This window comes from Mytilus edulis, chromosome 8 (genome assembly GCF_963676685.1).
Source record: "Mytilus edulis chromosome 8, xbMytEdul2.2, whole genome shotgun sequence".
NCBI classification, from domain to species: domain Eukaryota; kingdom Metazoa; phylum Mollusca; class Bivalvia; order Mytilida; family Mytilidae; genus Mytilus; species Mytilus edulis.
This window is the reverse complement of record NC_092351.1, coordinates 35,089,665-35,105,088: the sequence shown is the minus strand read 5'-3', so window position 1 is coordinate 35,105,088 and position 15,424 is coordinate 35,089,665. Positions and strand designations below refer to the sequence as shown.

Sequence of the window (15,424 nt, the reverse complement as noted above, 5' to 3'; positions counted from 1 at the left end):
TTTTATTGAAATTTAATTAATCTTTAAAAGTAATGGGATTTTTTTTTATGAAAATTTTACCACAGCTCAATTTTTTTTCATTGTGGTAAAAGATGATGTAAGGGGCAATACAGAATTGACCGCCAACGGTGATGGCCAACAAACTTTACCTCTTGCAAAACAATAGTTAAACCTTATTTTTAACGATGAAAAGATATTTGTATGTGATAATTATTCTCATCAATACCACAAGAAGGTATTTGTATATATCAGGTAAGAGGAAGGTTGTAATTATAACACAACATAAAATTCTATTTATAGCACATCGGCGACGTCTGTAGGGAATTTCGTTGAAAGGGATATCCTAATGTCATAGCAGACGACGCACTCAGAGATATTAATTTTCTGCATTATTTTCTAAGATAGAAATAAAATAACCGTCTGATTTATTGTTTGAAATAAATGGAAGCACATTATTGACATCAGTAAACCAAAAATACTTGCCCACTGAAGTTTCCATCCCATCATCAATTCCTTTGAAGGAGGAGGTGTCTTTTAAGGCATTTATAATATTCTCCTCAGCAACACTTATTGGCTTTGGAGCAGGTCCTCCTCCTGTCCTGTTTCTCTCCTTTTTTTCATACGTGAATTTGTCTTTGGCATCTCTTGTTAAGTTTCTAAATTTGGTTTTTACAGTTAGAACTTGTCTGTAGCTCACACCTAGAGCATTCACTTCAGCAGTTATCTTTTCCCACATTTTGTTTTTAGCATCTGCTGTAACATCCTTCCCGAATTTCCCTCTCAGTAGACCCAATTCTTCAACAACTCTTCCACTTATAAGGTTTACTTCTATGCTTGAAAAATTCTGGCCTCTAATTCTTGGAATTTTCTTGGGGGGTTGCTCTTCAGCCATTTTCAAACAGGAAGTGGAGGAATTGTTGAATTTTAGGGGAGTTGTGGGAAAATGTTAAATTAATTAGTTGTTAAATTTTTTAACAAGTTGTTAGTTAACGCAGTCGTTAAATATTTTTGAACAACATAATTTAACACAGAAATTAACTAACAACAATGTTAAAATTTAACGAGTTGTTAGGCTTAACTAGTCGTTAGCTTAACGACACTTTTGAACAACCGGGCCCAGGTATCTATTTATAACAACTGAGTCACTACCACTGCTGGTGAATGTTTCCTTCTCGAAGATATCATAAGTCTATTTGTGTCCCTTGGTTAATTGGGAGATTGCAGTACTGTTTGGGTAACGAGTTCTACCAACGTCCACAAATATCGAAGTTGTAAGGGACAATAAAAAGTAATATCACAAAAATTCTGAACTTAGAGGAAGATCAATTGGGAAAGTCCATAATCACATGGCAAAATCAAACAAAACGTAATAGATAGAGTATACGATTAATAAGAACAATTATTATTTTAAAACAGTACAAATTTTACTGCACAACATATATGTTGAGACAAAAAAAATGTCTTTTCAATGATGTTCGAGGCAAAACTATTAAAAAAAGTCAATAAACCGTATTCATGTAAAATAAAAAATTCCAAAAAATAAATAAAAATCATTCAAATGTTAACCAGTTCTGGTGACACAATTTTTATGCCCCACCTACGATAGTAGAGGGGCATTATGTTTTCTGGTCTGTGCGTCCGTTCGTCCGTCCGTCCGTTCGTCTGTCTGTCCGATCGTCCGTCTGTCCCCCTCCAGGTTAAAGTTTTTGGTCAAGGTAGTTTTTGATGAAGTTGAAGTCCAATCGACTTCAAACTTAGTACACAGTCATGTTCCCTATGATATGATCTTTCTAATTTTAATGCCAAATTAGAGTTTTTACCCCAATTTCACGGTCCACTGAACATGGAAAATGATAGTGCGAGTGGGGCATTCGTGTACTGAGGACACATTCTTGTTACATATAAGCTGATTAAAGAATAATTTCAAAACATGTCGTAATCATAATATATTTCTTAACCTATGTATTATTTAAATTTTTGCACTTTGCACAATACATATTGCAGAGTTTTCATTGTTGTGGATTTTTGACATTTTAAACAAACGTTGTAAAACATGTTGAAACAATATAAAATTCCTGTAGTAACTTTTATGTACGAACCAGCTGTTTCTCTCCCACTGAATGTATATATAGTTGTCATCGTCAGCCTCATTATATAATCGTCAAAGTGAATAGTTGAAATCAAGCTTGATAGACAGACATGAAGTTCTTCGGAATCATAGTCCTTGTGGCTCTATTGATGGTGGCATCAGTTACAATGCCAGTTGGTAAGTAGAATGATAACAGTAACCATGATTAAAATATATGCCTCAAATGTCTCGATTTGTATTGCTTTTTCAATATTTTTGTTGTTGCAAATAAAAAAAAAAACTATTTTGTTAAGTATGTCCTTATACTAACAAAGTAAGTACAAATCTGCGATAAGATATATAATATTGACAGTCAAATGAATTAAGAACATATCAGAATAAACATATAAATACAAAAATACTACAACAGTAATGTATTATTAGGGCAACTGTTAGATTCATATGCGTACTTAAGTCCCTTTTCAATGGTTTTAACGAATTAGTACTTTTCAAGACGTTATATTTTGCTTAATTTGCTAAGTCTTTATTTTTTGTATGTTGCGTTTTGTGAACTGTTGATTGTATTTTCGGGTTTTCTGTTTCTTTTGCAATGGCAGTATCAGTTGGTTTTCGACTAATGAATTTGAATTTCCCTTTGGTATTTTTCGCCGCAAAATTTATAAATATATATAAAATAACCAAACTTATCCAATCACCACGATTCAATTTTTAATATGATACATTCGTAGGTGTTTATTTTCCTCATTTTAAAACTAATTCCAAAGTTTATACACAGAAAACACAACGAATCGCTTCTGATTGTAGACCGATTATATTCATTGATAAAAAAATCTAATAATTTCAGCTGCCTCTTGAAGATATAGGAAGAGTCATAGAGGGTATAAAGGAAGCCATTCTAGTGGAGGACATTCTGGCGGAGGGATGAGTGGAAAATTTTAGAATTTTTTATTTGATTGATAAGGAAAACTGTTTTTCAATGCATTGCATATTCCTGCTTTTATATTCTGTAAACATATATCATTGTTGTCAGTGACTGGTTGATAAAGATTATTTTGATAACATATCATATGATATCTTTATTCTATAAGATATGGAAAGGGTTAAAATTGGTCAATTAAAATTTTGCTAACTTGGTAATATGTGCATTTCAATACCATGAATGATACCCGTGACTTTGAAGACCGCCAAGTGACATAAAACCAGCAAACATATTATATGCCACATGGTAATCATGGAATATTGCTTTTATTCTAAGAATTTTCATTCCTGTAGTTATTCACAATAACTTTTAGATTGATAACATATTCTGTTCTGACATATTACATACTGGATTTTTCTTATACGACCAACAAATATTGAACCAAACTTTGCCGGTTTTGGCATAGATTATGTGGTATTCAATTTGCGGAATGAAATCAATAGAAAGATTGAGCGATTTATGCAGTGGTTATGTCATAAAATGCGTGGTATAGGAAACTTGAATTCGCGCTACAAAATGTAAACACGTAAAATATCAAAAGCATAATAATACAATGGACATTTATTAGAAAATGTTATACATAAATATCGATTTCCACGATAAATTCAAAAAGGTGGACATCCATAAAACTTACAAAATCAAACACTAGACCTTATCAATTAACAGAACGAATAGAAGACAACTGTTATTTTAATGATTTGGTGGATGCATTTTCCGAAGAAATAGCCTGGTTTTAAAGCTAGCGAAACATCCCACTTATATTCCAGTTGTTAAAAGTAATGATAACAAAATCCGATAAGCAACAAACACAGACATCATTGGGATCCCAAGTCAAAAATGTCTAACGTACATGATATATCACAAGAAAACAACACACATGACTAAAATATATACCCTTATATTTTACATGTACAGCACAGTGGACATGATGGTAAATATCACAGCTATCCTAGAACTGGAGGAAGCTACCGCTATAGAGGGTGAAACTTGGTAAACAGGAGTAGTTTGTTCTTATTTGAAATCAATAAAACAATAGCCTGATAATACATATAACATTGTTCATTACTGAACGCCATATTGCACAGAAAATATCCATGAATGAGAACATAGGGTTTACAGTTACTCAAACAAACTCAGTGTTAAAACCAAAAAATGGATTTAGTAATGGCATTGGTTACAGTGTAATGTATAAAATACATGTATCATGTTACGTTTTACATTATAAGTTTGTCATAGAAAAATAAGCTATGAAATGTCTGAAGTCTTTCACGGCAAAGCTCCGAGCAATTTCATTTTTGTGTGTAAATCCTATTACTCCGGTGTTCGGTAGGGTTTGTGTTGCTCATGTAACGCAAAAAATAAGTTAAATTGTTTGAGATGATTTACAAAAATTCTTTCACACGAAGAATAAACAAAAAATTTTAATGAGGAGATTCTTGTCCACTTTTTTTGCCCAAGATATTTTACTTGCCAAATGGCATATAGTGAAGAAAAGAGGAGAACTCGATAAAGCAAATTAAAAAAAAAATGAAAGGTATCACAGGTACCAGGATTATAAATTAGTACACCAGACGCGCGTTTCGTCTACATCAGACTCATCAGTGACGCTCATATCAAAATATTATAAAGCCATAAAACATAAAACATAGTGATAGGAAACGAAATTTAGATTACTATGCTTAGTTCTGTAAAAGAGGTACAAAACTTCCCAAAGGGACATTAAAACTCATAAGTCGAAGATAAACTGACAACGTCATGGCCAAAATAGAGGAGTAAAGTAAGCAAAAAAAAAGATAATACTACGCACATTAGTTCTATGGGAGGATGAGCAGATTTTGCTCCACATGTGGAACCCGTGATGTTTCTCATGTCAGTTAGTAACGTCCTGTTTCTTGTTTCTACAAGACAAGAAGAATCGGATTATAAAGGGACAACGATCAAAAGGGTCATATCGACAATTCATACTACAAAAAAGAACCAGTTGCAATTACAATCTTAGACAGTTAGGTTGACTGGTTTCCCGTTTTTTTTATTTGTTAATGCAGATAATCGTGCTATATAAGGGTCAAAGATACCAGAGGCCATTCAAACTCATAGATCCAAAACATAAAGTAGGTGTTTTTTTGTTGTAAAAACCTGCCCCTTTTTAGGAAGGTGTTGTACTTCATTGTTGAATTTTATTTAATGAAATATTGAGTTTTGGCGACTTCTTTGCAAACATCAACGTTATAATGACCGTTTTATTTGTTCGTTTGTAAAATATGGGTCTCCCCAAAAGAGACAGAAATTATGTTATTCTAGTTATTCGTTTTCGTGTTTGTTTTTATTAAAGAACGATATTTGACCCTAATCTTTTTTTTATCCTTTAATATTGAATAATGATATTTGTCATGAAGTTGTATAACATGTACATATACCATAGGACTATCTGGACCGTTTTATCGTGACCTTCATTAGACCTTAACAATTTACTTCACTTTTCATTATTCGTACTGCATGTTGTTTTATTTATGACATAACCTAATTAGATATTGTATTTCAGTGTCTTATCTTAAAACGTAGTAGCGTTGTTGACGATAGCATCTTACCTTGATTTGTCATTACCAAAAAATAGTTGATTTTATATCAATAATTTGATTATCATACAGTATTTATATCAGCGCTTTACAACATATCCATTCATATACATAAGTCTAGATATAAGTATTAACAATAAAATATGAAAGCCCATGTTATGCTGTATATTGCTGGGTCTTCCAAGTGCTCCACGAAACCTCTTTCTAAATTATTAACATCTATTTTATCAGCAATCAAAGACGGGCTTCAAAGTTATTGTGAAACTGCCTATTCTAGAGGTGGCGTGAATCAGATGTGGATACTTAAAAATTCAAAAGATCTTTTAGAGTACATACAATCTAACTCTCTTTCATCTTGTAACAGTATTAAAACATTTGACTTTTCTACTCTGTACACAAGTATTCCACATTCCAAACTAAAAGACAAATTGAAAGAGTTGGTATTACTTTGTTTCATAAAAAAGAATGGCCAACGTAGATACAAGTATCTTGTCTTAGGGAGGGATAAATCCTACTTTGTAAAGAATCACTCTGATTCAAACAAAAAATTCTCTGAAACTGATATTATCAAGATGCTTGATTTCATGATTGACAACATATTTGTTACGTTCGGAGGACGTGTTTTTCAACAGACTGTCGGCATTCCAATGGGAACAAACTGTGCCCCTCTACTCGCCGACTTGTTTCTTTATTATTATGAGGCTGACTTCATGCAGGAACTTCTTAGGAAGAAAGATAAGAAGTTAGCAATATCCTTTAACTCTACTTTCCGCTATATAGATGATGTTCTTTCACTAAACAATTCAAAATTTGGTGACTATGTGGAACGCATCTATCCAATCGAACTAGAGATAAAGGATACTACAGATACAGTTAAGTCGGCTTCATATCTTGACTTACATCTAGAAATTGACAATGAGGGTCGGTTGAAAACAAAACTTTACGACAAAAGAGATGATTTCAGCTTTCCAATTGTGAACTTTCCATTTCTAAGTAGCAACATTCCAGCAGCACCTGCATACGGGGTATATATCTCCCAATTGATACGATATTCCCGTGCTTGCGTTTCCTATCATGATTTTCTTGATAGAGGTTTGCTGCTAACAAGGAAGCTATTAAACCAAGAGTTCCAAATGGTGAAGTTGAAATCATCCCTTCGTAAATTTTACGGACGCCATCACGAGTTGGTTGACCGTTATGGAATAACCGTTTCACAAATGATATCGGATATGTTCCTTACGTCGTAACTACAATCCCCTTCCCTTTCATGAATATGACCTACCGAATTAGACAATTTACCGGATTTGTAATCACATAAGCAACACGACGGGTGCCACATGTGGAGCAGGATCTGCTTACCCTTCCGGAGCACCTGAGATCACCCCTAGTTTTGGTGGGGTTCGTGTTGTTTATTCTTTAGTTTTCTATGTTGTGTCGTGTGTACTATTGTTTTTCTGTTTGTCTTTTTCATTTTTAGCCATGGCGTTGTCAGTTTGTTTTGGATTTATGAGTTTGACTGTCCCTTTGGTATCTTTCGTCCCTCTTTTATGAAATCCTTTAACAAACAGATTTAAAATAAATGGCATATATAAAACTATATTATTAAATGTACTGATAAAATTGATATAAAATTGGCATGGTAAAATTAAGAAGCGTTGAACCCGTACAAATAAAAAATGAAATGTTTCATTTTAATCATACAACTTTCATATATACTTACTTGCAATTGTAAGACCTTTTCATTGCTCTTTAGAGTATAGGACCCGTGTCAGTGACAGTGAATCATCTTGCAGACATCATATACGTCCAGGTACTACATATTTTGACTATCCCTCTTGTATCTTTCGTCCATCTTTTATGATAATATTTTATACAAAGCACAAAAAGTTTGTTATTAACCTCAAAAGCTGTCAAATCTTTTAACAAACTTGTTGTCAGGAATGAGGAATAGCTTTATACCCTGTCACGTTTCGTCAATGCTTTTGTTAAAGTTTTGTATTGATATAATTAGTTACGTCTTTTTTACTGATTTTTATAGTGTGTTCTTATGTCGACCCTTCTATAAATTTGGCGAGGGTTGACGCTCACACACATGTTTATCCACGGCACAATATGTGCCTGTCCCAAGTGAGGAGACTGTTGGTTATCGTTGGTTCATATCTGTCACATTTGTTGTTCATATTTTTTTGAGGTTATACATGTTATTAATAAGGTCATTTGTTTTCTCAATTGACTTGTTTCAAACTTTAAATGTTGGAGCCAAACAATATTGATAAAATCTCGAAGGAGACTAAAATAAATAAAGTACTACAGAAGGTCTATCTTATTAATACATCCATTATTTTGATAGAATTTGAATAAAATATAGACTGGTTCCCGATCGCAATATTCAGTATGTTACACATATACCAATATAACGACCGGGACGAACTTTACGTTACCTTGAACTTGTTTACAACGTTCTTCAAAATCGGAGGTATTTCTAAACCAAACGTCGTCTATTGGCGAGCTTTTTAATTTTGGCGTCTTAGGAGACGCCCCTCACATTATGAATTCCGAGATCCATCTCTCGAAGATGTTATTTGCCAAGTTGAACGTCATAATTAAAACAGGTAAACAGGAACAAATGAAAAGAAAAAATGAAATGGTATAAATAAAAAAAACTAGTTTTTGATTCCAGAACTTCGATCTGAATTCTGCAGAATGATTCTACTTGTCCCATCGGACAAGCTTGGTATAGCTTTTACTTGTCCGACCTTTTTTACCTCTGGTACTGGACAATCGGACAAGCGTTATTGTCGAGGCCTGACAGACTACATAATACTTAATTCTTTGTTTAATTGTGCAATTAATTTCTTCAGAATTTTAAATCAACATTAAGAAATTAAAACTCAACCCTCTGAAGACTGCAATTCATCTTTAAACCTGTGATTCCAGAAATATTTCAAAATTTTAGAATATGAAATCTGTAGTCTCTTGTGTCTACAATGTATATCCAGATGCAGCATTTAATTAATTGCCCATTTCTTTGCAGAATAATCATTTTAATTACAAAACAAAGTATACACTACAACATAATATGAACTAAATATAATAACATATAATTTTTATTATTATTTATATTAAAATTATTCAGTTCTTGTTTTGTTTTTTAAAACTAATAAGTTCTGTAGCAGCAGCTGATTGATCTAAATGGTATCATTAATCAATAAACAGATTAATTTGTTTTCATCATTAAAAATAATTGGTGGTCAGATAAACATAAAATATTTAGTTCACTACATGTGCATTTAACTCATTTATGTCAAATTATGAAGACTGCAAACAAACTATATATATAATACACGATATATAGATTTGACCATATATCAAATGAAACCGTCAGAAGGGGGGGATACAAATCTCTTGAGATATCAAATGTCACTCTTTTTTGTTACATTATTAAACCTGATGGATTTAAACATTTTTAGTTGAAGTCATGCACCAGTTTGTCTACACCCATAGTAAATTTTCAGGTGCAAATGTGACCATATGTGTAAATTACCTGTAATAAACAGATGGTCTTCATGTTTTTCATTTGTATAAGTGCAATATAGACATTTCCCCACATATATGTCATATCTGGTCATACATGTATGATAAAATTTTGCTTAAAAACTTACTTAATTAATTATTATGTAATTAGTCACTATATTGTGATGTCCACACTTGAATGAATTTAGCGTCTTTGTTCTTCATAGCATCCCAAAATATTTTATAGATTCTTGTACAACACAGCTTGACCTCCAAAACTGTGTTTCAGATTTCCAAAAACATCAATAGAACAAATTTTATACCCAATTGAATTAAGTGGTCTCTAATGAATTGATGTTGCAAATTTCATTGAAGATTTATGAGAGAATGAAATACAATAGGAAAAATCTGAGACACAGTTTTGGAGGTCAAACTGTGTTGTGCAAGAATTTATAAAAAATTTTACGATGCTATGAAGAACAAAGAAGCTAAATTCATTCAAGTATGGACATCACAGAATGACAACTAATTACATAACAATTAATTATGTAATAATTATGTCATAATGAAATTATCACAATTTGAAAGATTAATCATTTTTCTTTCTTTTGTTACCTCATTATAAAATTTAAAGAAAGATGAGTGGAATTACATCAGTTTAAAGATGTCTGATTGGGGATGAAAAATCTTTGTATTGTGCTACCTTAAATCAAAGAAAATACTTTTTTGCAGAAATGTGCAAAGTCGTTTTGTTATTTTCTGTCTCCTAAGGCCAAAATTTAAAGCTTTTGTTTACTTGAGGCGGACTCCCAAATGCCAACTTCCGTACCGGGACCTCGTGAGAGAGTATGGCTAATAGCTAATACCTGGAACGTAGTACCGGGAACCAGGATAAATAAAATACTACTTAAATGTGTGTTCTAGTCAGCAACCGTGGTCTTTTACAAAAAAAATTAGTTAACCTTTTCTGAGTAATATATAATGTTTCATACAACTTCACGTAACAACCAAATAGCAACATTCCAGACGCCACGTGCACTTTAAACAGAGTATTATGGACTGTTGTACTTGATGACAACATATTATTCCACAAAGGTAGCTTGTACGAACAGTATTTTAAATATAAACAGCAGTACAAGGTGCATTGAGAATGCAAAGCATGATTTGTTTATTCACTTAGCATAAAATACATTAACTTATTTTTCTTTTTTTATAAAAGTCCGGTTGTGCGAATTGTAATGAATAAATTGTGTAATTACATATGTTATATATGTTTATTAATATGTAAACAAACGTATAAGGATCTAAATCTGACATTTTTCCTCACATTCATTTAAGCTCAATAAGTGCAAACATAAAAGTGAAGTGTTAAGAGACAGCCTTTGCGTATAGACATGAAGGTAGTCGGAACCATACTCCTCGTTGCAACGTTGACGTTGGCCTCTATTACAACTTCAGTTGGTAAGTAGAAAACGCAGCGAATAGGGATAAAATGCTACGTTTACTAAATGTTCAAATAATTGGTAATTTTTGACATTTGCAGTTACACATAGTACCTTTATCCTTTACAGGAGAATTATCATGTTATCTATCAGTCCCACAGATCACACACAAATATTTCAATTATCGTTACCTCAATTAATTTTTTTATATGTTTGATAGAGATCGGCTTGTCGCAGATTTTGTGCAAAAGAAGACGGAGGCCACACATGGAACACGTTTTGATTACGTTCTGGATTACCTCAGATAATTTCTAGCTTTTTGTCTTGCCCTGTCGTTCGTTTAGTTTTTATTTTCTATGGAGTGTTTGTAGAATGTTCAAGTATTTATTTATTGATGTCTTCACCTCTCTTTTACAGCGACAGCTCAGAAAAGTGTTTTATAAAGTTACCAATGAAACTTTTTTTTAACTCATATGTGTTTTTATCATAATATTTGAAAGGTTTCGGTCGCAAATTTAGCTTTGCTTCTTTATGGTCAATTTGTTGTAAAATGCTGTTTGTTTGTTTGATTGTTTTGTTTTTTTGTTTATGCAAAAGTGTGATCTACTTTTCATCGATGAATGAACGTTTCTGAAATGTACAAATTCAATAATTTCATCTTTTGTTCATTGATACATCTGCATTGTCGCGTTCTAAGTAAATAAACACGAAGCTGGGATAACAATATCTAATGTTAGTCTGACATCAGAAGATATCAAATCAAACAAGCAATTACAAATTCAATTATACAGTAGGTATGCCCTTTTTTTTTTAAATTTTAGTTAATTTATATACTTGTTTCGAAGTGTGACGTACATTTTTACTGAACTAGTACACATCTTTGTTGTCGGGCAAGCTCAAACCTGTCTCTGGTGTGATTTTGTTATGCGTTGAAGACACATTGGTGACCTTGGGCTGTTTTCTTCTCTTTATTAGAGTTGTTGATGTTCTCTCATTTACACGTTCCCAATTTCCCTTCTCATTTCTAAACATGAAAAGGTCATACATATTTTTGTATTTTTTGGACAAAATAAATAGTAATTTTTCGTTGTTTAAACATTGTTAAACTTGTTTAATGTACTTAAGTATTATTTTGTGCTCAAAGTTTTTTCAAATGCATTTTTTTATAATGTAAATGTAAGTAAACAAATACAACAACCAGACCTATTCAATCTCCACAAAATATCTTATTAGTAGTTCATACTTCCATTAAATGATGATACCACTATTTGTGCTAAATAAAATAGTTTTCGGAAAGCAAACGAATTATCTATCGTAATGTACTTACCATGATAATGAAAAAGATTCATTAAGTAATATGAAGTTATTTACTGGTCACTGGTTAGTCTTGTGTGGACAAAACGCACGTCTGACGTTTTAAATTCTAAACATGATACCTTTTGTTAGCTATTATTCATGGGTTTCTCTGTCGTATATTTTCTCCCATTTATTTGTATTGTAATCCTGTCATGTAATGTTGTCATATTTATGTTATATTTAACATTGCCATTAACGCGGGAGGTTCAGCATGCCACAAAACCAGGTTCAACCTACCATTTTATTTTCTTAAAATGAACTGTACCAAGTCTTGAAAATGGCCACTGTTATAGTTCGTTTCTGTGTGTGTTACATTTTAATGTTGTGTTTCTGTTTTGTCGTAGTTTTCCCCTTATATTTGATGCGTTTCCCTCAGTTTTAGAATTTGTTTTTTCTCTCAATCGATTTATGAATTTCGAACAGCGGTATACTACTGTTGCCTTTATTTACAGATGCCTAAATGTATGGAGGATATAACGGAGGATATAGGAGATATAATTATGGAGGGGTGAGCGGAATTTTATTTTAGTATCTCATGCAGTTCAATATTGAAGAAAACCTGTCTTGCATGATAAACCATTTTGAATATAAATCATTTAATAAAGTCACGATTTTTATCTTTAGAATAAACAAATGTGTCGTTGGAAAAATGCATATTTTTAAAAAAGCTGGTAAATTATAAAGTATGACAGACCAAACCTATTATTCTTAGTGTTGCATTGATGAGAATAACACAATTTGGAGTAGGTTCAGTAAGACCCCTTTTTGGCCCCAAAAGTAAGCAGTTTTACAAAATTGTGAACTTGTAATCTGTTAGCTATTTATTGGAAAGTAGAATGCCCTCTGCTACATAAATATGGGCTGTTTTTTGACATTACAATGCACATATATCGCGTACTAGCATCATAAATTCATGCTAAATTACTGAAATTTTCACAATTTTTGCATTTTAGTTAAATTTTAGACGGTTTCCGTCTAAATGAAAGTGGCCGCATTCGTGTTCATTCATAATATTGAAATTCAAGTTGTATTTGATGATACTACATAACATATATAAAGGTTGAGAATGAATACGGATGCGGCCACTTTCATTTTTGACAAAAACCATCTGAAAAGTAACGTGTTTTGGCACATTTGATAGATATTTCATATTTAAGCTTGACTCTGAGCGTTTTTAATGACTGAATCTGTTAAAATCTTTCACATAAACTAATCGAATCAATTGAAATAGATAGTCACTTAAGTGTTTAAAAAGTTTACAAAATCTCTCGTTAGATAAAACTGAAATTTGAGGCCAAAATCGGTTCTTATCATACCTACTCCTTTGGTTTGTGTATAGTTTGCAAAACACGAAAAACCTTTTTCGGATAACAAGTTTTACGTGACATGATTTTTTGTAATTAATTTTATTGGCTAAATATTTAGGATTATATCCTTCAAACAAACTAAATATGACATATTGTAAAAATAAAACCGCTATGTGCTTGTTTTTTTTAATACCATATTGATACAGTCAATCAATAAGTTATGATTTTTAGAATATTAAATTCAGTTTAAAAAAAGATAGACACATCAAACCTTTACAATAACTATAAATAGATCAACAGTTTAAGTTTAATTTGAGAGTTGTAATATTTTTCTGTATTATGATAGACAATTATTGTTACAAAACACATATATCGTTCTGGGATAATATACGCAGGAAATATATATTTTAACAGGTACAGGATATCGTAAATATGTATATTAAAGAATTTGTTATATCGACATAGGAAAGATGTGGTATAAGTGCCAATGAGACAACTCTCCATATAAATAGCAATTTATATAAGTAAACCATTAAAGGTCAATATACGGCCAAAAATGATCAATTAATCATTTCAATCAATGGATACTTCTCCAAATAAACCTTTAAATTTATTTCATCTTTTTTTCAGTATAGAAATTATGGTCGTAAAAATTACGGCTACCCTTCATATGGTGGAGGTTACGGATATGGAAGCTGATACTTAGAAAAAAAAGGATCAGTTTCTGAGTATTTGAAATAAATAAAATGATTTTTTTGTATGTAATGTATAACTGTAATTCTTTAATAGAGCTAATGTTTGGTATTATACTTAGTTACGTAAAAGTAAAACCGACTAAGATTGGATGTTGGATGTGAACTCATTGATAATTTAGTTCAATATGCATGATTGTTCTCGTTTGAATTGTTTTACATTGTAATTCGGGGCCTCATTCTTGTGACCAATAGTTCTTAATTTTTGTGTCATTTTGGTCATTTGTTGTGAGTTGTTTCATTGGCAATCATACCACATCTTCATTTTTTTAAGAGTTAAAGAAAGAAAAGTTTTTAGCACTGATATTTCTCAAGATACAATTGATAAATTTCTTTTGCATCATCTTAAACACCAGGATTGAAATTTTGTATCGCTCGAATAAATAAGTTTTGCCAAATAAGCAATGGTTATCTTTTCCTGAGGTAGAAAGCCTTAGTATATAAAAAAAGAAGTTTTGTTAACAGTTAATTGATTATTATGACCACATTAATGACAATTCATGTCAACACAGAAATGTTGACTACGGGTCAGTGATACACTTGGGGAATAAAAACTCCATCAGCAGTGTCACCGACCGAGTGGTTGTAAATAAACTCAAAATATAAACCAGGATTGAAATTTTATATTTGCGCCAGACACTTTTTTTTTATTTGCTAAAGACTCATCAGTGACGCTCGAAACAAAACAGTTAACAATATCACATAAAGTACAAAGTTGAAGTTGATGTTATTTTTATAGGTGTTTGCTGATTTTGGTCATAAGTTGAAATGCAAAACAATACAGAAACAGGTCCGCAATGAATGGTGCACAATTAGTCCCCTTGTATTAGATAACATGATGACATACAGAATCACCGAAGCAAAAACAAATGTTATCAAGAAAAAAATCGTGGTGAGTTATCGTATCAAAGCAGGTCCAAGTGACATATTTCTTTTGTTTGTTATTACTAAAACATTACCTAAAAGAGTTCGAACATATATATTTGCATTCAGATGTTTAAATGCGCATTAAGTTTAGTGTGTGATTTTTGTCTTAAATTCATATGAAACGAGTGACTGGTGATAAATAGTTTTATCTAATTCTTGAACCAATTGAATGCATGCATATTTAATAACTTGGTCTTCTATAAACGATTTTATTTTTTTTACGCATTCATATCATGTTATCATCAAAAAGTTTTTCTCTCAGTCTGTTTATTTATGATGTGGAAATATGACAGCTAATCGATTGTTGTATTTTGAGGCCGTAGCTTACCTAGTGTCATCTAGGTAAACAATCAACAAAGACTCGTGGATATTGAGCACGAGAATTACATGTACAATCAAATAATAGTTTATTTCTATGCCAGTCCATGCGTATTTCGATCACCGAATTTTATTGAAAAAAGTCACGCTGAGTGCAATGCATAC

At 31.9% G+C, this 15,424-nt stretch overlaps 1 protein-coding gene and 1 long non-coding RNA gene across 2 annotated transcripts; one reads left to right on the top strand and one right to left on the bottom strand.

Annotated features, from left to right (window-relative positions):
* Nucleotides 1-376: 376 nt before the first annotated feature.
* Nucleotides 377-892, bottom strand: LOC139484059 (uncharacterized). The gene has a single exon (XM_071267782.1). It carries the CDS (start codon nt 890-892, stop codon nt 377-379), a length of 516 nt encoding a protein of 171 aa, XP_071123883.1.
* Nucleotides 893-12,378: 11,486 nt separating this feature from the next.
* On the top strand, nt 12,379-14,015 carry LOC139486988 (uncharacterized). Its single transcript, XR_011655704.1, has 2 exons — nt 12,379-12,463; nt 13,893-14,015. It is a non-coding gene; the product is annotated as an uncharacterized lncRNA (long non-coding RNA).
* Nucleotides 14,016-15,424: the final 1,409 nt, after the last annotated feature.